Source organism: Rosa rugosa, chromosome 3 (assembly GCF_958449725.1).
Source record: "Rosa rugosa chromosome 3, drRosRugo1.1, whole genome shotgun sequence".
In the NCBI taxonomy this organism is placed as follows: Eukaryota; Viridiplantae; Streptophyta; class Magnoliopsida; order Rosales; family Rosaceae; genus Rosa; species Rosa rugosa.
Window position 1 is genome coordinate 57,473,660 of NC_084822.1, and position 26,526 is coordinate 57,500,185.

The 26,526-nt window shown below is 44.2% G+C and overlaps 1 protein-coding gene across 1 annotated transcript; it reads right to left on the reverse strand.

The window, feature by feature from the left end:
* Positions 1-26,234, reverse strand: LOC133738004 (glutamate receptor 2.9-like; the record flags this gene model as incomplete). The annotated part of the gene is made up of 6 exons (XM_062165446.1): positions 1-573; positions 648-1,054; positions 1,515-1,830; positions 1,964-3,222; positions 25,490-25,529; positions 25,677-26,234. Coding segments are annotated over 6 exons (3,153 nt in total), but the record flags the coding sequence as incomplete, so codon positions are not given.
* Positions 26,235-26,526: the final 292 nt, after the last annotated feature.

Below are 26,526 nucleotides of genomic sequence, written 5' to 3' on the forward strand. Positions count from 1 at the left end.
CTAACGAGGCACTGGCCTCTGTTCACTGGAGGAGGTCAAGTCAATTGCATCTTCAATCTCTTGGGTTGCTTGAGTGTTGGGATTCAAGTCAGCATGCTCAGTCCGGACATGCTGTTCAAGATCAATGTGTGAGTCAATGCGGTGCGCACTTGATGCCCTTGCGGAAGAATTAGTGTCTGGTAAGGATTCAACTGCACTTAGACCATGAACAGGATCTTGCAGTCCTCTCCTGTTGTAAGTGTGCGAAGTGGGGTCTCTTTGGTCATATATCCTCAATATCGCACGAATTCTTCCCCAAAATGTGGTTTCCGGATCAAGGTTCAGCAAGGTGTGCCTGTGCTCATAAAAGAACATGGCTGCAAATATGAGGAGAGCTAATGATGAAGCAACCCCAGCAATGATAAAGAGCCCCCAAAAGCTATCAACTGTTAGAGTATTGTTGGAAGAGTCCCCTGCATTGGAGTCTGAACAACTTGTAGTTTTAACGAGCCATTTTTCCTCAATTTTCGTCAGATCAGTTCCCTCGATTTCCCTTGAAACATAACGTGTGAGGAGTGAACCTTTTTGGAAGGCCTGCAAGTCACTTCCCAAATGAGAAAACATGTACTCGAGGAAACCAGAGGCCAAGAAACAGCAAGTGAACTTACAAAGGCAAAGCCATCAGCTTTAAATGTTGGCTCAACCATGGTATATTTTGAGCAATAAGTTGCAAGAAACAGTTTCATGTAGGGGGTTTCATCAAAAGCAGCTGAAATACCATTATTTTCACTTCCCATTTGAAGAAGTTTATTCAATTCTTCCACAGTATTATACACCCTCAGTTTGTCATCCCGAAAACCAAGATGCTGCAAGGTCCCCAGAACAAAAGAACCCAATTGGTAACCCACGTTTTCCCCATTCTTCAGGAGCTGGTTTACATCGGTACTGTTCTTTTGGAGCTGTTGAACTGTCAAAATTGAACTGAAACTGGCAGTGTAACTTTGAGTCAGTATGAGAACAACAAAGCACCATGTGATCACGACAAACCTAGCCAAGTTGCTCATTACTCGCTCCCCTGTTAATATTAAAAGAAGTGGGATATGACTCATACAGACATAGAAAATGTAAATAAAGCTTATTCCAACATTTTGGATCAGAGGAGGGAGGATGATCAGTAAGTGAAGAGATGATGAAGAAATGAGTGACGATACACAAAACTGAAAGAGAGCATATTTTCCAAAAAACAACAGTTCTTTAGTTTATATACTCCAAATAATTTCTCATCTCTCCCTAAGCTTTATCATCTATATACTTCTAAATTTTTTGTCCTTCTTTATCTTTGATTAAACATACCAAAAACATAAAAAATGTTGCTGTCATGGTATCTTAGAAAAAAGTAAAGGTTTTGGTATTATCACTGTAAGTGGTCTGCTGCACTAAGATAGATGGTATATCATGTGTTAACGACAGAAGAAAAGGAGTATCATTTGTTTCTAGAAAGAATTATGCACCAATACAGAACAACTTGAACTTACGGTGTGCAAAGACCATGGTTGAGAATGAGTACCACAAGCTTGTGCCTATTTGGTGACGTGGAGGCCCCCGAAAGTCTTCGTTTATCCGATGTTCGAGAACCCAGACTACAAAACCAATGAATATGAAAAAACAACCGCTTGTTACCCAAAGTTCCAAAGTGAAAGGCTTCAAGAACACCCATGTGGTTTTAGCAACTTTATGATCTTTGATAGGCACTATCATTGATATCCCAGATTCTGTGTATGGTAATGTAAAGTCAACATATAAAGATCTATTTGCTCTGATGGTTATGTCTCCAACTGCAGCATCATAATTCTGTCAAGAAAAAATGCCAATGACAGTGAAGGAATTGTTTAGTTTTGCTAGAATAAAATGTGAAATCAGAAAGGGGGGAAAAAAATTGTAACAGGGAATTAAAGAAGAAAACTTAGAATAATAAGAGTTTTACCCCAAGAAACACTTGATCAAGTAAATCATTGTAACTACCGGCGCTCTCACCATTAGGCTTTGCAAAGGGATGAAACTCGTAAGGAACAGGGAATGGTAATGATTTTATTACAGCATTAAAGACTTCTATGCCGTATCCAGTGATATCAGTTGTGTGAGTGTTTGGATCTGTACTTATATTTACAAATTCTGTAAAACCTGTCTTGACCGGGATTAGAACCTTCAGTTTTGCCCCAGTAGGAATCTGCCAACCTTTTGGAGCCGAGGTGGTCTCCCCCGGCCATATAATAGGACCAAGACTGGCATTGGAAGTAGAATATGTGCTTGCGTTTTCTGAATTTAAGTTTCTTACAAATCCATTTCGGGGTGTCCAATATCCAATTCCTCTTTCCCCATTATTGTTCACATTAACCACCTCAAAAGTTGATGACTGCAGTTGCCCATCAAGAAGACTGAAATCTCCAGAAATTCCTATGAACCTTGTACTTGATAATTCTCGGACAAGTTCAGGGCCACTTAGAGAGATCTCCAATCTTTCTAAACCAGTGGAACTGCCAGAAATGTTCATGTTTTGGAACTTGAAGCTTGCAGTGTCAACATTTTCAACTGCCATGGCTAGTGCCCATGCAGCATCATAGGCCCAGAATCCAAAAACATCCAAGTTGACACTCGGGAGAGTTGAATTGTCTTGTTGGAAGTTCCCTTGCCATCTACCCCTAAAGTTTCCGAGCTCTTTCGTTTTGGGAATATAAGCCTTTAAACCCAACACCCCATTCATGTCATCTATGAAAGATGAATTTACGGAACTGAAATAGTTAGTCATCCCATTTGTAATTATCCATGCAAAGCTTTCATCCATCATTCCCAACTTTTTTGCCCTTGCAAAAAGTCGAGAGCCAAGTGAAGGCAACATATGCACTATGAAGACCCTAGTTTGCATTTTCATCAACTTCTCAAGCTCTTCATCTATTTGGTCAGCAGTGGCCAGTGAAGGAATGACAACCCAGTAGGGGATGCGTGCACCAATGGCTTGCAAAGCAGTAGTCAGATATGGTATCATTCCCTTCCCAAACTCGTTGTCAACGCTGATGGGCACTGCTTCACTCCAACTAAAAGCTTGGATGAGGTCGCTTATGGCTTTGACTTGAGATGTGTCGTTTTGTGCAATTCGGAGAAAATATGAACTCTGAAGGGAAGAGCTTGTAGCTGAAAATGAGATTATTGGAACCTGTGCTTTATCTCCAAGTTCAGTTACAAAACTTGCTTGCATTGATGATTGTGGCCCTATGATGGCTTGCACTTTAACATTGTTTATCAACTCTAGAGCTGTTACAAAGGTGAAATAAAAAAACTAAGATTTTTGAGTAAAATGAGGACATCTCAATATTGTATTTCAGTAAGCAGTACTAACACGACACACTCCTAAGAGCCGTTAGAAAGAGCTGTATTACAGAATACCCTAAAAACTTATTATCACACATAATAAGAAACTAGCATACCCCTAATATACCAACTTTTTAAGATCAAGCACCCTTATTCTAACAAAAACCTAGCCCTCCGAAGTAGATTAAAAAGGTCAACAAAGCAAGCTAGATTTTTGCGACCCATTCTCTCAAAAGAAGATAGAACTAGTGAAAAAAGAATAATGACCAAAACAAAAGTTAAAAACATAAAACAAAATTTCCAGTGGGCTATAACAGCCAAGCCCACCCCAGATCAACGCAACCCAAAAGAAACCCTAGCACCAAAAAGAGAGGGTTCCACAGAAATTGTCAGGCCCACCAACCAGATGGAGGCCCAAATAGCCCAGCCACAATTCAAGTGAGACAGCTAGACAATATAAGCCGCTTCTGAAGATCAGCTCATCAATATATATGACACATTTAAACTACTAACTGATGATGAGAAAGCAACTAATCATTCATTAAGATTTGAATGAAACAAAAACACAACATGAAAGAGAGAGCAGAGAAAGAGAAAGAATTACCTGCACCAGCTGCAACAACAACATCTTTCGAGGAGTCCCTGGTGTGTAGGACAAGCCTAGTACTGTAGTAAGCATGAGAGGCATAGAAATCAGAGAGGGCCATGTTGATGCAGCTTAGCCCCATTTTGCCAAATTGGATATCCAAGTCAAGAACCACACCCACATTTATTGGAATTGTTGTGTTCTGTGCCAATGCCAGGGAAATCCTGAAGAACAAGAAGAGAAGAAAAAACATGTTGGTAGGATTCTCCATAATGTTTGAATCTCTTTGAATGTTTAAATCTAACGGACGAAGAGACTTATTTATATGATTTGATGGATGGTAGGTTTTCAAATAGGATAATACTAGGTTCCTAGAGGTGAGGAGGAGGAAAGAGGAAGCGTCCTTCCCAACAATAGACACTGCGGATGGAGAGAAGTTTCCTCTTACTTCAGAGGAGCATTAGGAATTAATTAAGAACCAACTCTCTTTCATTTCTGAGAAAACAAGGTCGCACTATTCTTTTTAAAAACCAGAAAAACTCCAATACTTTATAAATAGAGGAAGCGCTCAACTAGATTATTATAATGAGAGAAGCAAACGAAGCATAATGCTGGACTAGGTGAGTCAATGATAGAATTTCTCCCCAGCTACCACGTTTCTTCTTCATCCAAAATGTCAAAGATCAGTAGCACCTCAGCATTTAAATTCAATAAACTCTCTTCAGAAGCAGTAGATTGGGCATGGATCATGACCTTACTTCAAGAGAAGAACTAATACATATTAATTGCTTAATTACATTCAGGGAAGTAATCTCCTATAAGCATTCATCTGACAATACAGTATGAAATTCTGAGATAAACAACCACGTCAAAGCTGAATCAAACTGGGATATTTAAAACGCTACCATATTTCAAACTGGGGAGCTCAGCATCCTAACAGCCACTGTCATGCATTACCATTTTGATTTTTGACAATAAACCCTCTTCTAAAGCAGGAGACTTGGTCATGATTCTCAAGAATCACGACCTTAATTCTACTTCAGTGAAAAAACTAATAAGCCCAGCGCAACATCTAATGATATACATGATATTCATGCAAAAATGACTTCCGTTCCATATTCATCTTTTAAGACAGCAAGAAATGCTAAAATACAACCACCTAAAAGCAGCATTTACAAATTTGCTGAAGATAAGAACTTTGGGAGGCTAGTCGTTGAAATTGATTCAAAGGTGGTTAATAAGAGTCTACCCAAACTCAAAGCTGAAAGACTTGCGGAGGATTCATCCGATTCTGTTGGACATCCAAAACATGAAGAGCAGTCTTCCCTATTTCAGATGGAAACGAGCATTTCAGGCGGGTGAATGAGGAAATTGGGTTGATATGGTTATTTTGTCGTCGTTTAGAACTTTGATTGTCGTTGGTTATCTCAACTAGGAGGCATCTAGCTTTTGGTGTTATTACCTCCAAAGCATGCCACGTCCTCAAGACTCTCAGTCCTACAAAAATGGATTACTACTACAGCATGTATTTGATGGTTCATGCCACAGACTCATAACTTATTAATAAGAATACATGATTAAATCTTAAAAATCAAAAGAGAGAGTCTTTATCTTCTTCAAGTTTATTGAAATAGTGCTTCCATCTGGTCTACAAGCATATTACAGAAAAGCAGTAGCCTTGGTGGGCAGTCTAATGCCTCGCTTCACTTGGGGGAGTTAAGTTGATTGCACATTCAACCTCTGGCGTTGCTCGACCACTGCGATGCTCAATCTCAGTAGGAAGAGTCCCCAGCTCTTCAACAACAAGGTGGGATTCCATGTTGCTTGCGCTTGATGGCCTTGGGGGAGAGTTGCTGTTTGGTGAGGCTTCCACAGCACCTATTATATCAACACCAGAATGTTGCAGTTGTCTCTTGTGATGAGTACATGTATGCGAAGCAGGGTCTCTTTGGTCATATACTCTCCATAGGAGACAAATTCTTGACCAAAATGAGGTTTCTGGATCAAAGCTCGTCAAGGTGTGCATGTGCTCGTACAAGAACATAGCTGCAAATATGAGAAGAGCTAATGATGAAGCAACTCCGGCAATGATGTTGATGCGGGAAGCGTGAACACGATAGTAAGAGGCTCCGTCAAGCGTCGAAAGCCATATGAGATGAGCTAGAATCCACTCGCAATTACGGGCACAGCCGTAAGAAACATAGAGAAATTTCTCTAATATTTGGTTTTTTATTGATAACTTGAATGAATATTACAATCTAAGAGGTGCCTTATATATAGGGCACATAGCATAAACTTAATACAACTAGAAAACAAAAAAAATAATTTATTATAGACTAAAACTAGAAAACCTAATTAAACCTCATTAAATAAAAATCAGAAATAAAATCCTAGATACTAAAGAATATTACGCAAATCTATAATTGGAATCTCAACCAAGATTTTGTTCGAGAATCCCGATATATCAAAAATAATAATTTATGATTAATTCCATCATTAAGAAGTCTATTTGAATACTAGTTTTCAATATTCAAATTATTCTTCTTGATGTGAAGACGCTTCTTTCTTTTCGAGATTCTTTGTTGAAATTGGCTAAAATATCGTCCTACATCAGTCTCCTCCACTTGAAAAGAACTCGACCTCGAGTTCCTCTTGAATGCTGCTTGATCATTACTAGGAATAAAACATGATAAGCCATCAACTTCAATATTCTCGAAATTAAAAGGTATCACCATGAATCCAATACCGTAGACAAGTTTAGAATAAGCATCTTGAAACTTGAACTCCTCCACTTGAAAATAAATGGGCAATGACTTCTCCTTGGGTTGATCTTGAACACAATTAGGCATGCATGCATGGCATGGATATCGATGTGATGAATGAATCAGCTTCCTTATCCTTAATGAGTTTCTCTTCAATCTTCAAAGTTGCTTCTTCATGTTCCTTTTCACACACCTCAAGATGGTCATTCTTGACGTTCTTCCTTCTAGGCTTGATTTTAATTTTGTGCGACTCCCACCTAAATAAATATGTGTTGTCTTTGCAATAACCACCTTTGACGATTTCATGCCATGGTATTCCAAAAAGCACATTAGTGTCGTCCATGTCAATCACATGACAAGTAATCTCTTCTTTATAAAATTTTCCCATAGAGATAGGAACTTTGCAAACCTCTGTTACTTGTGCATATTCATCCTCTCCAAATGGAATCCAGTATGGATCACTTAGCTTCACTGTCGGTAATTGAAAATAATCCACAACTTTGTTTGCTACAAAGTTCTCTCGTAGGCCACTGTCAATTATTACAGAGCATACCTTGTCTTTGATGACACATGTAGTTCGGAAGTCGTCGTAATCCGGCGTTGTGAATATCCAACGTTCCATGTTTCTTCTTTTTTTCCTCTCTTTTTTTTCTTTTTTTTTTTGGATTGATGAGGTTGTCCTAGGGCAAATCCCTTGGCATGTTCCTCTTCAACGAAACTTTATTTGATAGATACTCTACGACCAGCGTCGTTGAGGTTGGTGGTAGTGAACTTCTCCCTTGGATCGTCGTCTGCTAAGGAGCGGGCGAAACCCGCTCTGATACCAAATGATGCGGGAAGCGTGAACACGATAGTAAGGGGCTCCGTCAAGCGTCGAAAGCCATATGAGATGAGCTAGAATCCACTAGCAATTACGGGCACAGCCGTAAGAAACATAGAGAAATTTCTCTAATATTTGGTTTTTTATTGATAACTTGAATGAATATTACAATCTAAGAGGTGCCTTATATATAGGGCACATAGCATAAACCTAATACAACTAGAAAACAAAAAGAATAATTTATTATAGACTAAAACTAGAAAACCTAATTAAACCTCATTAAATAAAACTCAGAAATAAAATCCTAGATACTAAAGAATATTACGCAAATCTATAATTGGAATCTCAACCAAGATTTTGTTCGAGAATCCCGATATATCCAAAATAATAATTTATGATTAATTCCATCATTAAGAAGTCTATTTGAATACCAGTTTTCAATATTCAAATTATTCTTCTTGATGTGAAGACGCTTCTTTCTTTTCGAGATTCTTTGTTGAAATTGGCTAAAATATCGTCCTACATCAGATGTAAAGGCCCCAAAAGCTGTCAACGCCAAGAGTAAGGCTGTTAGAAGAGCCTGCAGGCTTGGTGTTTGAACAACTAGCTAGTTTCTCGAACCACTTCTCTGCGATAGTCTTCATATCATCTTGCTTCTGCAAACTAGTGATCGCCCGTGAAACATCACGTGCAAAAACTGAACCTTTTGGGAAGACCTGTATGTCACCCAAACAAGATGGTCCCTCATGAGAAAACATGTACACAAGAGAAAACCAGAGGCAGAGAAAAAGAAAGGAGAAAATGCAGGAGAACTTACAAAGGCAAAACCTTCTAATTTGAATGTTGGCTCAACCAAGGTATATTTGGAGCAATAAGTTGCAGCAAAAAGTTTCATGTATGGGGTTTCATCAAAAGCAGCGGAAATACCATCTTTTTCATTTGCCTTTTGATTACACGCATTTATATGCATGTAATTGTATCTAAAACACGAGAATTAAGCAAATCCCCATGTCAATTATTATGTTATTAATTTATTTTAATTTATTTTGTAGTAAATAAGCGGAGATATGGAGTTCGGAAGAAAATGACGCAAATCGGAGCGAATAATCAAAAAATGAAGAAAAGAAGAATTAATTTTTGATGTCATTAATTAATCATTAGTTGATTAATTAATTGAGCATTGAAGTTAGTCATCAGAAGCATCATCACGTGCAGGCAGCTATTAAACATTCAATTGTTTAATTAACTTGAGCCCATTAGATAATTACACCATCACCATTATTTCTCTGTCTGACGCGCTAGCACACCGAATATTTCTGCTTTGTCTCTTGTAACCATTGTGGTGCTAACACGTGGCAGCCTCATCCTCTCACTCTTCTCTTGCACGAAAACCACACAGCAGACCCCATATATACCCATTCTCTCTTCCTTCTTCGGGACGGCCGCAACACACCCCATTTCCTCTCCTTCCTCTCTCACGCCCAGAATTCATTCCAATTCCCATTTTCCTTCATCAGCCGCACCACCACACCACACATCCTTCTCCATTTCTACTCCTCACCAAGATCCACACTTCCCTCACCAATTTCTTCCCCTCACCAAGACCCACTTCACCAAGATTCACACTTCCTCACCAAAATCTACCTCACTAAGATTCCATATTCTCATCAATTCCACAAATTTCAAAGAGAAAGCCCAAACATCAAGATCTTCATCAAATCAAATTTGGGTAAAAGTGGGGAGCTATAAATCAAGGCTAGTCATAATTGCTTTATAGCAATTTGTGGCTTGTTCTTGTTACTCCTACTTCTCTTCACTTTGTTCCTCTTTAAATTATGTATATTGATGTTTGTTTAATGATGGGTAGTGAGTAGTTTTGTTGTTGGGGGCTAGGGTTGTGTGTCCTAGTCCAAATCTTGTGTCAAAGATGCTTATTTTAATGTAATGATGCAATTTTCATATGATGGATGCTTATATCTATTGTTGTTGGGTTAAAATGCATGTCTAGGAGCCTAGTCAACTCTAGGGTGTGTATTTTGAGCATGTCTAGGATGGAGTTAGAGGCTTGACCCCCTCTAATTCCTAAGCTAGAAATCTTCAATTTCGTATTCGAGGGGTTATAAGCATGGTGATTTACAACCGTTGCGTGAATGCGCGGGCGGGTCGCTTAGTAGTCTAATTCATCGATCTTTAGGCCTCTTGATGTGAATTAGAGACCCTTGAACCGGCTCTAATTCATGCCAAATGAGTTCCTACGACCCTTGAACTGGAGTAGGAATACCATGAAAGGGAATTTCGGTCCTTGAGCCTTGAACCGCCTTGGATACGATTACCGCCAAAGTAGGAAATTTGCATCTACATTAGATTAGCTTCCGACACATGAGATTTGGGTGAAGGAACCTCCCTAGCACCCGACATTCTCATTATATTGTTCACACTTTTCTAGTTTAATTTCCTTGCATTTTTATTAATTGCTTTGCATTTTATTACTTTTTGTTAAGTTCAAATCAATTCTCAAATATTAAATCCATCGACTCATTTGTGTATACCCATCTTGAGGCTACAAGTTAGTGGCTTTGAATAGGCTTGGTGTGAGCTAAGCCGAGCATTGCCACGGCTTGGTGCCTTGATTGTTTATAGTTTTTATTTTACTTTTTATTTTTCTTGTGTGCTTTTAGTATCCTACCGCCAATTATCTTGGTTAGGTCCAACACCTAATCCCCGAGGTACGATAAACTAAGGTCCAAATACTTTCCTTACTTGACACGATTCGTACGCTTGCGAAGAGTTTACGCATCAAGTCACCTTTTGAAGAAGTTCATCCAACTTTTCTATGGTTTCATACTTCTTAAGTTTTCCCTCTTGAAATCCTAATTCTTTCAAAATCCCATATACAAACGAATCTGCATGGTAGCCAACATTGTCCCCATTTTTCATGAGCAGGTTTACATCAGTAATGATTGGTCGGAGTTGTTGAACTGTTAAAATGGTACTAAAACTGGCAGTATAACTCTGAGTCAGTATGAGAACAACAAAGCACCATATGATCATGACAAACCTAGCCAGGTTGCTCACTACTCGCTCCCCTGTTACAGAGAATTAAAAAAAAGTGGAATATAATGACGTAATGTGTCATAATAATCAAGCTCATTCTAACACTTATTTTTTAGGAGGGAAGGTGATGACAGATAAGAAAGGTTTTGATTACAATAAGAAACGTAAAGAAGAAATGAGGGAGGACACATAACCATATCAATTGTTTATAGAAAGCATTAATCACTACTGGAAAATAGTTCAACATAACAAAACTTACGGTGTGCAAAGACCATGGTAGAGAAGGAGAACCAAAAGCTTGTGCCAATTTGGTGATGTGGAGGCCCTCGGAAGTCTTCATTTATCCGATGTTCAAGGACCCAGACCACAAAACCAATGAATATGAAAAAACAACCACTTGTTACCCAAAGGCCCCAAGTCAAAGGCTTCAAGAAGACCCATGTGCTTTTAGCATCATTGTGATTTTTGATGGGCAGTGTATGGCAAAAAAACAAGTTGGCTTGCAAACTGTCTCTTTTGAGCGTGTGCGCAGGCGTGCCAGCACCGTGGGGTGCAGTCGTCGGGGCTGTCCCTTGACCTGACTTCTTCTTCAAGCGTTTGTGGACGAGGAGAGCACCAACCTCGCCACAAGGTTCTTCTCTAGCCTTCCGGGAAAAGACTTTCTGCCTTACGGATAAGGACTTTGGGTGTGATCTCTTCGCGTCACCGAATCGATACTTAGTATTGTAGACTAAGCAGAGCAATCATTGGGAAGTTTGGAGAAAGCACGGGTTGCGCTAAAGCGTGACTTTAACTTCGCTGGGTTGCGAGGGCGTTACCCTTGTTTCGCTGGGTAGTAACGGTGGCGGTTGCACTCGCAGTCGGCTCCTGGGGAGACTAGGACTGGAAGTACGGTCGCTAGGTTGATCTGGTGATGCTGACAGTCGGCTCTTGGAGAGACTGGGACTGACGTACGGTCACCGGGTTTCAACGAGGTTGAAGGTTTGCTCCAGGGAGGCTTTGTAATCGCTGGGATTGATTGATTTTCGAGAGGTTCTTGATTCGTCCTTGAAACCTGGTATATATACCTAGGGTTTCGACTGCTCCTTATCATAGAAGGAATATTGATTGAAGTTTCCTATTCAATCTCCGCTACCTGACTCCAATAAGGTTTCGTTTTCCTTATGGATCACGGAATGGGCGAAGCTGTAACCCAAACCCGAGTAGACTTATTTTTGGGCCGCAGGTATCGGCCCGCTACGCTAAATCCACTAAAGGATCTTGCCAAAATTACTTTTGGGCTCAAACATTGCCCCCCAGGCCCCGATATCAGGCCCACGAAGATGTAACTGATTGAAGGGGACTAAAACGATACGTCTGGTGATCGAAATGATGTAATTAATGAAGGTTGCGCCTATTCGCTTGGCAAAACGTCCTTTCGTCGCATCGTTTCCCTCACAAAATCTTTTATTTAAATACCGCAGCCATTCCAGACCTGTCACATCAGAAACCCTTCCAGTCTCCTAAACCCAGAAAATCTCTCGCTCCATACCCACTTTTCAGAAACCCAGAAATGGCTCCCCCAAAGAAGGTGATCATCGATCTGGAAGAAGAGCTTACTGATAACATCGCTCGCACTTGGGGAACCAACATCGGTGCCCGCTGTCGCATCCATACTTCCGTCCAGAGACCTCTGCTTCTCAGGATTCCGAACCACCACGCCGGACTGGGTCTGGCACCGCGAGATTCCATTCCGGATGACGCTCTCGTCTTCTATAGCCTGCCCATTTGTCGACCCATTCAGGTCCTCCGGATGACCCTTGCAGATTTCAGCAGTTGGGGTGCGCAGAATCATCGAGCAAAAATAGGGCATTGGCCGTCCAAAATTAGCGCGGATGAGATTTCCTGGTATCGTGAAGTAAGAGCACGAGATTTGGCTCGCTGGAACGTGGCAGGTATTGCCCACACTATCGATTTATGCTTTCGCCTTCCTCGCGGTGGGAATCGCTCACCACTCGCTGCCTTCCTTTACTTTTGGCATACTGCTACCAATACTTTTGATTTTCGATTTGGCCAAATGAGTATAACATTGTTGGATATCCTCACCATTACTGGATTGCCCATCGATGGCGAGCCCTACCTGCATGGCCAATTCGACTCTGACACCTTCACATCAACCATGGACCAAACTGGTCGCGGTGCTCATAGCGGCTCCTATCCGCGGTGGCTGGCTTACTATCGCAAAGAGCGCAATGCGACTGGTGGCATTGCCTTTCTGGAGTATTGGCTCTGCAAATTCATATTTTGTACTTCCTCCTGTAAGCCCACTGGTGCCTGGACTTTTCTGGCAACGGCCCTCTACAACGGCCGCCGCGTGGGGTTAGGACAACCAGTGTTGGGTGCCCTTTACCGTTCTCTGTACCAAGCCACGATGCATCCTTTTGAGACTAGCATTTCTGGCCCCTTTTGGATCCTTGATTTTTGGATTCAAACTTACTTTCCATTCTTCCGCCGCGACGACATTTCACTGCTACCACCGGCTAATGCCCTACTTGGTCAATGGTTTTGTTGCGATGCGAGGTACATATCCCTACCCTATTCTGAGTGTTTCTCATATTTGTACCTCCTGCATGAGATGCCCTACTGCGATCTAGTACTTAATAGGAGATTCCCCGCTCCTCTTGAAAATGGGTTCCTTCCTGGGGCTCCTAATTATAGTGATCGCGCTCGCTTGGCTTTTCGCCGCGCGATCTCTTGTTCAGACATTAGGCTCGCTGTTGATGAACTTAGTTATGAGCTTTATGCTCCCAACCACTTTGCTCGCTAGTTTGGTCTTATCCAATTGGTGCCATTTCCCCTCTATGATGCCTAGAATTACAATACCTCTTGGCGCGGAATTGGTCCCTTAAATAGACCTCTGCCAGAACAAAGCATGCTTGTACTGGTCGATCTCCCTGACTGGGCTATTAATATCGTCCCCGTGGATGGGACCGCTGAAGATTATGATCAATGGTGGAAGGAAGTCTCTGTTAACTGCTGGAGGCAAAGGGATGACGAACTCTTTGCGGCCATCATCGAAGAATTGAGATATCCTTACGACGCTGATACTGAAGAACTTGCTCGCTTTCATGAAGATGAAGAAAGACCTCCACCACCTGAACCGGCTCCGCGAGCCCCGCGCTTGGTTCAGGCTGGAATTGTAATTCGCGAGCATCCTCCAGAGGTAATTGCCTTAGCGTGTTCGTTATTTCCTTGATCATTTTTACCTCCGACTCTTTCCCTTAACTCGAAGTTTATAGCAGGGTCGCGCAATGCCTTCAAGCAATCGCGCCGTAGGTGTTTCTCCGGCCACTGGTCCGGCCGCTAAACAAAAAGCAAAACTGATCAAGCCTGAGGTAGAGGACTCTTCCTCTGATGATGATGACCCTCAAACTGTAAGGATTCTCTTCTTAGAACGTATATTTTAGCAACCTTCTCAAATTCTAATTTGACTTTGTTTAAATCCTGACAGATTACTGCTGCTTTAGCACAAAAACGCAGTCGCGCTGACCTCCGGACTGATCCATGGGCAGAAGACGAACCAGTCGCTGATCGACTGGTAATACTCTTCTAAAGTGAGCATTGATACTTTGTTTTGCTATGTATGGTTTTATAACGTCTCTCTGCTTCAGGTTCGTCGTAGGTTTTCAAGGCAAGTTGGGGAAGGATCCTCCGCTGCCGGCGAGGGTGTGTCTGGCACACAAGCCCAAGAAACCAATGGTGACTCTCCCTCAGCGATCAATGCTGCAAAAAACATGTAGTTGGTTGTAGTTCCAGCGCAAGTCATAGATGACAGCTCACCTGAGGTTGAAGAAACAATGCCGCTCCTTCATACCTCCCGCGAGGAACCAATTCTCCTTCTGGAATCGACAGTGCCTGACTCGGGTCCAACCTCAGGTGAGACTATCCCAGCACCAACAGCAAATTTCCGCGAGCTACCAGTTGAAGAGGTACCTTTCTTGACAACAAATGTTTTATTTTTACCCTTGACTTGGTTATTCTGAAGATGTTTCTTTCTAGGGTCCAAACGTGGAAGCGGTAGCTGGAGAAATAGCAGACGAGGATCCTGCTGAACCTGTTCCCAATGTGGTTGGTCAGGAACCTGCTCCCCATGCCCCCCAAGCCATTGAAGTCGAGGAAATAAGAGAACTCCCTGAACCAGTGCCAGAAGCAATACCTGTCGCGGAGCCTCTTGAGGCCCCTGTCGCTGAGCAACCTACTCCGTCCACTTTAGAACGGTTAGCTCGTGTGCTCGAAGTGACCCCACCTGGTGTCGTAGATGATGACAGAGAAGGCCTTCGTCGCCTCTTGGGTCCTGATATTCTGATTCCTGGCGCGCCCGCGAGAGTTTTGGAGTATCTGAGGGTGCTTCTCCGCGAGGGTGCTATCACTGAAGACCAATTTCAAGAGGTTGACCAGCTGCTGCAGAATCTCCCGCAAGGGCTCAATGAGAGGGCGGTCGCGAACGCGCAAGCTAGGCAGACCGAAACACACTACCAGACCCTCACTCATCAAACGGACACTGCGCGCGATTTCTTGGCTGACCAGGCTAATCTCATCAGGGATCTGACGCTCGAGAGGAACCATCTGAGGTCTCAGATTCAGGCTCTTCAGGTCCGGTTGACTGATGTCACTGCTAGGCTTGCCCATGTTGAGCCTCAATTAGAACAACCCTTTGCTGCCTTTGAGATGCTGTCCCAAGAACTAGCCCAAGTTCGTGTAGCAGCCCAACAAGCCGCACAAGCTGCTGCGGATGCTAGCTTTCGACTGGACGAGCTTTTTCTCCGCCTGACCCATGCAGGCAGGAGACTTTTAGGCCTCTGATTTCAGGCCCATTAATTGTATGAACAATATTAATAATTTAAATATTTAGCCCACTTTTGCTTGGCCCAAATATATGTTCAAATTTTCAAGCAGTTTAGCGTTTAATTTGCCTTTATTGCTATTGAAACTGTTTGAAAAGATAATCTCGAAACTTGAAAACTGCCCCGCTTCCCACGCGTTTTCAATTATCTTCATTTCCGAGATCCTAGCATTCAATTCCATCGATACTCTTATTGATGGCGTTGAAAACACTTCAACTGCCCATCGTACAGTTGAGATCACTGAGATTGGTCCTATAAATACCTGTACTTGGAGAGGAAAAACTCAAGCAAATATGGCTTTCCCAGTAATAGTTTCACAAACCCTACTTCTCTTCCTTCTGTTTCTGAAATCCTCTCCTCACGATCTCAGCCTCAACCTCAAATCCTTAGGTTTTATGGCTTAATCTCAATACCTGGGTAGGTCTTATGGCCTAATCTCAGGTCCATCCGCATGTCTTTGGTCTCTGGAAATCTGGATGGGATTCTCCGGTTTCAGTTAGACTGAAGAACACGCGGTGCTCCTAACGCGGCGGAACCAGATTCTGAGGGATCCCTCTCCTCAGATTTCTTTCGTGGAGCAGGAGGGAGAAGGGTGGAAGGCCACTCGAGGCCGGCTATTCTTCTTCCGCAGCCTACCTCCGGGGTCAGACTGTCAGACTTCTGTTTTTCCCCTGGAGGTAGATGTGGTTGTGAGTCGCGCTCTCTCTGAAGACCATTTCCATCCTGGAGGGTAATCCACTAGAAGGGTTGGGATGGATTATTTCCTTCCCTCTATCTCTGGTACAAATGAGAGCAGCTGCGACTCAGATCAGATAAGGCATGTGGGTGAAGAGAGGGAGAGTATACATGATCATAGCACAGCCCCCTTGTCGCCACAAGATCCAGAAATTCTAAGCAGATCCGCAACTCTTATGATTTTTAAGCCACTTTTGGCCTTGTAAACCGCAAATGTAACTGTTTCGATTTGTATTGCTTCTGGCCGCAAAGCCACTTTATGAATGAAAGTTTCTGAGTATTTTTCAAAAAACTGTTATAAAATAAGGCCTCATGCATAGGCCATTACATACATTCTTAACACATATTGTCAAGGAATTTGAAATCGAAATTGAAATTGCTACAAAATAAGGCCTCTGCGAAGGCCTGGATGTATAGAATGTTGCCCCCTAGTGTTCGTAGGTGAAGCAAAGGCATGAAACGAAGGCCACAGGAAAGGCCTGAGTATGAATGGATGATAGGAGCTCACGAAGACTATGGTTGCCCCCCTGTCTGGGAAGAAGGTGGATCTGGGGGGTCCTCGAATTCCCAAACACTAGGGTAATATTTCTTCAGGAACCGCCCGTTGATGGGATTACGATGGATGTCGCCGTCCAAATCTTTGAGGTGAAAGGCCCCGCGCTCCAGAATGCGGTGAACAACAAAGGGTCTTTCCCATCGCGGAGTCCATTTACAGCGACCGGTCAATTTCTCGCCAAAGGGCAGAACAGCTTTCCAAACAAGGTCACCCTCTTTGTAACTACGGCCACGCGTCCTCTTATCATAGGCGCGGGCGATACGCTGTTTTTCCATCACTAAATTATCCAAAGCCGCTAAGCGCTGCTCGCTCAGGTCTTCATGCTCTTGCCACATCGCTTGGACATAATCTTCGCCAATCAAGTGATGCTGATCTTGGACGCGCAAGGACTGAACGTTGAGTTTTTAGGGTAAGACTCCGTCATGACCAAACATTAGTGCATAGGGTGTTGTAGCAGTGGGATTCCTCTTGGAGGTGCGATAAGCCCATAGTGTCTCATACAACGTGTTGTGCCATAAGCGGGGGTTTTCAACAAGCATCTTCTTGAGAATGGTGATAATAATCTTGTTACTGGCCTCTGCTTGACCGTTGGACTGAGCATAATATGGAGTGCTGTGGATGAACTGGATGCCCAATTCGTTGACAAGTTGCTCTACCTCACCACCTACGAACGCTGCCCCCCTGTCTGAGACAAGCACTTTAGGGATACCAAACCTGCAGATGATGTTATGGAAAATAAATTGTCTAATGGTGGCACCTGAGGCCTCTTTCAAAGGCTCAGCTTCGACCCATTTGGTGAAGAAATCAGTGGCCACAATGATGAACTTGTGTTGGAGGGAGGAATGAGGGTGAATCATCCCAATCAAGTCCAACGCCCAGCCTCGTGCAGGCCAAGGCTTAATAATAGGTTGCATGGGAATGTTGGGGATGTGCTGCATAGGACCAAGTGCCTGGCAATCTTGGCATCCTTTCGCGAACGTGATACAGTCCTTCAAAATGCTGGGCCAATAATACCCATGTCTTCTGATAAGCCAACGCATCTTAGGGCCCACTTGATGGGCTCCACATACTCCTGCATGGGCTTCGCGCATTAATCGCTTTGCTTCGAGGCCATAGACACACTGGAAGTCTATGCCATCTTCCCCACGTTGTCGCAGCTCGTCACCCCTGAGGAAGTAGTTTAAGGCAAGAAAACGAATCTTCCTGTCTGCTGTAGGATCTGGTTGCTTGAGGTAATCGATCAACGGAATTCGCCAATCGACGTCAATAGGCTCTAGGACTGCGACGACCGGATTGTCCGGCGGGTCAGGCCGCGCGAGCCATGAAGGCAACGTGTGGCGCTCGACCTTCAGAATGCGCTCGCGAACCCCATACTTCAATGTAATGCCTGTAGCCAGTTGAGCAAGTTCATTGGCCACGAAATTGCGCTCGCGAGGTATGTATTCCAAATCCGCGTCATCGAACTGATCCAGAAGCTCAGTGGCGCGATTCAAATAGGGAACGAGCAAACAGCTTGCACACCTGTACTTCTCTTGAAGCTGATTTAGCACGAGCAGAGAGTCACCGCGTACCTGAACGTCCCTTACTCCCAATTCCAGTAAGACTTCTAGGCCAATAATAAGGGCCTCATACTCTGCTTGGTTATTTGTGCACTTAAACTCTAATTGGAAAGAATAAGAGAAACGATCGCCTGCTGGGTTTTCCAGAACAATCCCTACCCCTGCTAATGTTTCTGTTCGTGAGCCATCAAAAAATAATACCCAGGGTTGCAAGGATACGGTGGCTTGATACCATATGGCGTACTCTGGAATGCGCGCCAGATCTGGTCTTGTTGCGGTGGCGGTCGCAATCTCTAATTCCTTCACTGGGGGAATATCCAACATAGGGTGATGCGCCAGAAAGTCTGCGATAGCCTGTCCCTTTACTGCTTTCTGTGGAACATATTGTAGCGAGAATTCGGATAGAGCCAATACCCACTTGCCAATGCGACCCCTTAGAATAGGCCGCGACAACATGTACTTAACCAGGTCAGTTTGAGCAATGATGCATGTAGTAAAGGATAACATGTAGTGTCGCAACTTGCAAGCGGAGAAGTAAAATGTGAGACACAGTTTTTCCATAGGAGTATACCTTATCTTGCAATCCTTAAGTGTCCTACTGAGGTAAAAAATGGCATGCTCGACACCTCCCTCATCATCTTGGGCGAGTAGGTTACCAATGGAAGCCTCAGCTGCTGAAATATATAGCTTCAATGGAAATCCAGCTCGAGGGGGAACAAGCACTGGTGGACTCGCTAAATAGGCCTTGATTTTGTCGAAAGCCTCCTGATTTTGAGATTCCCATACAAACTCGTTCTATCCAAGGGCTGGATCTTACCTGCAGAGTTAGAAATAAAACGTCGCAGGAAGTTGATTTTACCCAGCAAGCGCTGTAGCTCCTTCTTCGTTCGCGGAGGGGATGCGTTGATGACTGCGCTCGCTTTATCTTCAGGGATCTCAATTCCCCTTTGGTGGACAATGAAGCCCAGGAAATCTCCTGCTTGAACTCCGAACACGCATTTGGCAGGGTTCATCTTAAGTTTATGTTGTCGCATGCGCTCGAAGACTTTCCTGAGATCTGTGATGTGGTCCCCTTTCTTCTTAGACTTCACCACTACGTCATCGATGTAAACCTCTAAAATCTTTCCCAGGATATCGTGGAAGATCAGGTTCATGGCTCTCTGATAAGTGGCCCCAGCATTCTTCAGCCCAAAAGGCATAACCACATACTCGAAAACTCCCGCGAACCCAGGACACCTGAACGCGGTTTTATGTCTGTCCTCCTCTGCGACCGGAATTTGGTGATACCCTGCGGTGCCATCCATAAAGGACAGCAATTCATGTCCTGCTACGGCGTCTACCAACATATCCGCTACCGGCATGGGGTAAACATCTTTAGGTGTAGCGATATTAAGGTCTCTGTAGTCCACGCAGACCCTCATCTTTCCATTCTTCTTGCGAACAGGCACTATATTGGATAGCCACTGATTGTACTTGGCCACCCTGATAATGCCTGATTTATGCATTTTTTCGACTTCCTCTTTGACGAGGACTTGGGTTTCTGAATTCATTCTTCGCGGCTCTTGCTTCACAGGCCTCTTGTCAGGGAGTGTTGGTAGCTGATGGCAAACCAAGTCCGGTGACAGGCTGGGCATATCTTCATATTTCTCCGCAAAGCAGTCTTTGAATTCCAGCAATAGCTCAATAAGCCTCTGTTTTTCGCTAGGCTCTAAGTAAGCGCTGATAGCCACTTCCATAGGCTCATCTGTTGTTTCAAGATTGACCTTCTCGGTAGGGTCTCTGACCTTAGGGGGTGTATCGTCCAGCGCTGCCGGAGCGAGCTGAATTTCTACCTCATCTTCTTATTCCTGATCAGAGAGTTCTTCATTGACGGTTTCTAAGGTCGCGATTCGATCATAGGCCTCTTTTTCCACTAAGTACGACGATAGCCGTTCATACAGCGAGTGGAGGGCCTCTATCCCTTCCTCCGGAAGGTCGTAATCCATTAATCGTTTAAGGGTTTGGGCACAGCGTGGCCAGGCCTTTCCAGGCCTTCTTTGGCGAGCGTGAGCCCCCACTGTGCCAGATCAGAGGCTGTCACCCCTGTGGGGCAGCCTTGTTATCGATGCCGCTTACTGGCAATGGAGTAATAGGCTCCAAGTAGTACCTGGCATCTACATAATTCGCGGAAACTGGGAATGGACGAGGGTCTGCTTTGATCACCTCAGCCTTATCTGTCTCCCTGTTCCACATAATGAGTTCCTGATGGAGAGTTGATGGAACACAATATCTCCGGTGGATCCAGTCTCTGCCCAGAATCGCACTATAGGCTGCATAACAATCTGTCACAAAGAAAGCATAAACTCCCTCTGCAGGGCCGACCTTGATACGCAAGAAAAGTAATCCCAGGGTCTTTGTTACAGTCCCCGCGAAGTTCTTGAGTGTAAGGGACGTAGACTGGATTTTCTCTTTCTTGATCCCGAGCAAGTGCATGGTCCTGGTAGTGATGACGTTCACGGCGGCTCCGGTATCAACCATGATCTTGCTAACTTTGGTACCGCCAACTTCTGCTGTGATGTATAAAGGTCGCATGTGTTGGACCATAGCCGGTGTTGGCCTGGTGAAGCTCATGAAGAATTCTCTGCTGTTGGCATCCTCTGTTTCAAGAAAGACAGCCTCCTCCACAGGTGTCGTGACCGCTGACGTAATCTGCAAGGGTTGTGCACAACTTTCCTCAGCTTCTACACAATCCTGCGCAACGACTGGTAGTGCATACCTCGCGGGGAGTACGTAAACCATGTTGCAGGACGTATCAGTCATAACTGTTTCATCCATGTCCTCTTCCAGGTTAAGCTTGGGTTCGTTGACAGGGGTGTCAGTATTGAATTGCTTAGCCAGCCGGTCTACCAATGATTCCTCCGTAAGGCCTTTCACCTCACATTGCTCATGTTCCTGTATCCCGGTAGCCTGCTTAGGCGAGCTGGACTTTGGTTCCCTTACTACGTTCACCTCAAAAGGGGCGACTACTACACTCTGGACCTTTTTAGGTTTCCACTGTAAAGTATCGGTAGTCTTGTCCTTGCCCCCCAGTCTCTCAAACACTGAGGATTTAGCTTCTGGATCTTCGCGAAACAACTTGCGCCTGACATGGGGTCGCCTAGTCGGCGAACTCTCCTTTCGAGTTGGCGGAGGTCCTCTTTCTTCAGTGATCCTACAAAAAACGCTGGGCTTAGATGCCCCTGTTGCTAAACTCGCTTGCTTTTTGAAGTTACGGGGAGGCATTAATGGCTTAGCAGCCATTGCCTCCATCTCTTTCTGATACTGCTCAGGTGATTTGACTAACTGCGAAGGTTTGATCAGGCCCTGGTCTAGAGCCTCTAGCGCTCGCTTGGCTTCCCCAAACCTGCGCTGTAGTTTCCTCTTCTTGGAAGGACTTATTTCCACTGCCTTCCCTTTCTCCCTTGTGTACCACTTACCTTCCTTGATAGTGGCGACTGAAGCAGGAGGGATGTAGGGCTTGGTCAGAATGTCTTTGCGCTTGATCGTAGCCTTCTCCTCTGATTTCTGATCAACCGCGGTCGCTCTCAGCTTCTTGAACAGATTGGAGTCCTTTGGGGATGATGTTGACTCTATTTTATCTTTTTCTCTAGGGCTAGAAGGTTGATAGTTTCTCGATGGCGAGGCCCACTTGATGGGCGGGAGAGAGCCAAAACGAAATGTCTGCTCGACCTCTTCGTGTGACACTTGGATGCCACACTCTTCTTTGTATCGCGAGCATAGGACCACGGATGAGGCTTGACCTACTGGTTCAGCCTTCTTCTTTGCAGGGGCCTCATCCTTGTCAGATTGGTCTCCTTTCCCCTTTGTATTCAAATCTAGGGTTGGTTTCCTCTGGTTCTGCTTGGCCCAGTTCACGTCGACCATGTTGATCCCAGTGTCAGGAAAAGGGTTCAGGTCTACGAGCGTTGCCGCTGTTACTGGAGCTTCTACCTGCAAACTGTCATTATTAAGCCATACCTGAATCTGGTCTTTGAGTTTTACACAGTCAGCTGTATTATGATTCCACAGGTTGTGGAATTTGCAGTATTTATTCCATTTCAGCTGATCTGGTCGCGGAAAAGGTCCAAAGTCGGTCTTCACCATCTTCGCGGCGATCATCTCATCTAGAATCTCATGTGCCTTATTGGCATCGTATGTATATGTCACGAATTCAGGTTTAGTGAAGGCCATTGATTTGAGCTTGACAGGTTCCTTGGAGATTTTCAATTGTTTCAAGGCTGGATTCTTCCTCCCTGTCAGCTCATAAGCAGCGATGTCATTATCCTCTTCCTCATCTTCCTCCTGAACCATCTCTTCTTCGTGATGATGGTAATAAGGGTCATAAGTAGCTGGCTGGTAGTGCAGGGCTGCAACGGTGCGATGTTTTCCTGGCACATATGTCCCTTTGGACGCATTCTTTCTTACGTCAGTTTCTCTGAAAAGATGTTCAAAGCTGCCCACTTCTGTGATAAGCTCCCCCATTGACTGGATCATGCTGCCATGTTGCTTCTTTCGCTGGCGAGGCTCTAAGCCCTTGATCGCCAACTTGATCAACTCTTTCTCAGGCAAGATCACGTTCAGTTTGGCCTTCTGAATCTGGAAGCGTTGAAGGTATGCAACAGCGGACTCAGTAGGCTGCTGGGCCATCTGAGTGAGAGAAGCCAAATCAACCTTAGGCTCAATGGCTCCAAAAGTTTCTCGAAAGAGCTTTTCCATTGCGGGCCAATCTGCCACTGTTCCTGGTCGGAGTTTGGAAAACCATCTAAAGGCAGCTCCCGAAAGAGAAGTGCCAAAGATCCTGCACTTGAGAATGTCATCATTCTGGTACTGGCCGCATTGCACCTTGAACCTGGCCAAGTGAGTTATTGCATTCTCGGTGTCTTCCCCTGAAAAAGTAGAAAATATGATATTTTTATAACCCCTGGGGAAGGGTGCGAGCATTATATGCGGTGGAAAAGGCCCCTCATAAACCCCGTCCATTTGGGCCCTAGGATTAGCCAGCCTGATCATCTCCTCTACCTCATCTCATCTCACATATTCTGGGCCCGGAGGAGGAGGAGGAGGTATCGCCACAGTATGGCGAGCAACCTGCATAGGTATGGCTTGGTTTACAGTTGCTGCCCCTTCTCCTATCTGTACAACGCGGGTTGTAGCTGGTTGTTGAAGAGTCACTGCTGGCATAGGCATTTCTTTTGCCAAAGCTGTTATCTTGACCTGGTTACCAGCCTGGTCAATCCGGTAATAGCTTCCTGGCAGCTCTTGATATACGTTTTCTGCCCCATCGCTGTCGTATTGAACGAACACGGTGGAATCGGACGAAGTTTCACCACCTTTCTATGTCTGCTGCTTCTGTCTGGCGGTTTGTCCGCCTGACAAAGTGGCCTTTTCTTTGCTGCCGCCAATAACCAGTGCTTGTTCTTTATTTTTCAGTGGTGTAGCAGCAACGGTCGCGGAAGGCGTAGCGGTATTGCTGCTAACCTTCTCTCGCTGATTCGGCGGCACGTACTTGCCTGAACCAGACGGTTGGCCAAGGGAGCCAAGGATAGCGTTAGGATCTCCTAATGTTTTATTCAACACTTCTCTAGCTTAGTTCAACTCAGCTCTTTGCATGGCCACCTCGGTTGCGAGAGTCGCTCCATCCTTGTGAAGACCTGCCATATCTGACGCCGTCTGCTTGGTATGGTTCGCAATAGCCTCAATGATTCCTTTCTGCTGCTGACTCTGCTCATCTGCGATGCCTATAGCATGAGCCCTTAATGCACTCTTTGTTTGTGCAATTTGTTGCTTAGTCTCCTCCGCCTGTCGGGAAATACGCTGGTTTATTTTGCGTATGATCCGGTCTGTCTTTGCGTTTTCCCTTTCAAAATCAGCGGCTATCTTCTTGCGATGATTTTCAATATTCTCCAGGATGATCGCGAACGTGACCTCGGAGGTCGCTCCCTCTGGAATAGGCTTCGCAACGAAAGCCTCTCTTTTTTCACTCCCCACTGTATTGGAGACAACGGTAGTGACAGGCTCGCTGGCCTGATTAGTAGTGACAGTTTGACCCTCAGTAGCGGTCGGGTGATTCTCTCCTTGTTCAGTTGACATATCGGAGGATTGGGAATGAAGAAAGAATCTTTGAGTCACTTGTTCTTCAGAAAGACCACGACAATCCGCGCGAGAATGCGGTTTGTAACTGGAGGTCATATGCTTTGAGCAGTTAGCGTAGCCCTTTTGGTAAGGGTTCTCACTTGACTTCCCAATGGCTAACGTTCACGAAGAGACACTAGTTGGTCCCACTGGGCGTGCCAAAATGTTTGGCACAAAAACCAGTTGGCTTGCAAACTGTCTCTTTTGAGCGTGTGCGCAGGCGTGCCAGCACCGTGGGGTGCAGTCGTCGAGGTTGTCCCTTGACCTGACTTCTTCTTTAAGCGTTTGTGGACTAGGAGAGCACCAACCTCGCCACAAAGTTCTTCTCTAGCCTTCCAGGAAAAGACTTTCTGCCTTACGGATAAGGACTTTGGGTGTGATCTCTTCGCGTCACCGAATCGATACTTAGTATTGTAGACTAAGCAGAGCAATCACTAGGAAGTTTGGAGAAAGCACGGGGTGCGCTAAAGCGTGACTTTAGCTTCGCTGGGTTGCGAGGGCGTTACCTTTGCTTCGCTGGGTAGTAACGGTAGCGGTTGCGCTCGCAGTCGGCTCCTGGGGAGACTAGGACTGGAAGTAGGGTCGCCGGGTTGATCTGGTGATGCTGACAGTCGGTTCTTGGAGAGACTGGGACTGGCGTACGGTCACCGGGTTTCAACGGGGTTGAAGGTTTGCTCCAGGAGGCTTTGTAATCGCTGGGATTGATTGATTTTCGAGAGGTCCTTGATTCGTCCTTGAAACCTGGTATATATACCTAGGGTTTCAACTGCTCCTTGTCATAGAAGGAATATTGATTGAAGTTTCCTATTCAATCTCCGCTACTCGACTCCAATAAGGTTTCGTTTTCCTTATGGATCACGGAATGAGCGAAGCTGTAACCCAAACCCGAGTAGACTTATTTTTGGGCCGCATGTATCGGCCCGCTACGCTAAATCCACTAAAGGATCTTGCCAAAATTACTTTTGGGCTCAAACAGGCAGGACCATTGATATCCCGGATTCGTTGTATGGCAATGTGAAGTCAACATATAAGGATCTATTTGCTCTAATGGTTATATCACCTACTGCAGCATCATAGTTCTGTCAAGTATGCCAATGACAGAGAGTCAAGTGTATAATTTGCTAAACCAAAGAGAAGAATAAAATTTTAAAAATTTAATATAAAAATTTAATATAATTAGAAATTTTAAAAATTTAATATAATTAGAAATTAGAGAAGTATTTTACCCTAAGAAACACTTGATAAACCAAATCATCGTAAGTACCAGCACTCTCACCATCAGAATTTGCAAATGGATAAAATGCATAAGGGACACCATATGCTAATGAGTTTAATACAGCTTCAAAGACTTCTATGCAGTATCCACTGAAATCAGAACCAGATACATGTACAAATTCTCCAAAACTTTTATTCACTGGGACTAGAATTTTCAGTATTCTCCCATCACCAGGAAACCTCCAACCCCTTGGAACTGAGGTGGTGTCTCCGGGCCATATAATAGTTCCAAGTTTGGCACAAGAATTAGAATATCTGCCTGCTGGGTCTTTTGAGCTAAGGTTTCTTACAAGTCCATTTTGGGGTGTCCAATATCCAACCCCTTTTTCCCCATTGTCATTCACATTAACAACCTGAAAATTTGACGATTGTAGTTGCCCATTTATGAGACTGAATACTCCTGAAAGTCCTCTAAATACTGTACCTGATAGTTCTTTGATGAGTTTAGGACTGCTTTGAGTGACCTCTAATCTTTCTTGACCAAAGTGACTACCAGAAATGTTGATGTTTTAGAAGTGATAGTTCACAGTCACAACCTTCTCAAACGCCATAGCTAGTGCCCAAGAAGCATCATAAGCCCACAGTCCAAAGACATCCAATTTAAGATTAAGGAGAGTTGGATTGTCTTGTTGGAATCGCCTTTGCCATCTGCCTCTAAAATCTTCAAGCTTTTCCGTACGTGGAACATAAGTCTTCAAACCCAACGCCCCTTGCATATTATCTATGACAGCAGAATTTAAGGAAGGAAGTAAGTCAGCCATCTCACTAGTCACTATCCAAACAAATCCTCTCTCCATCATT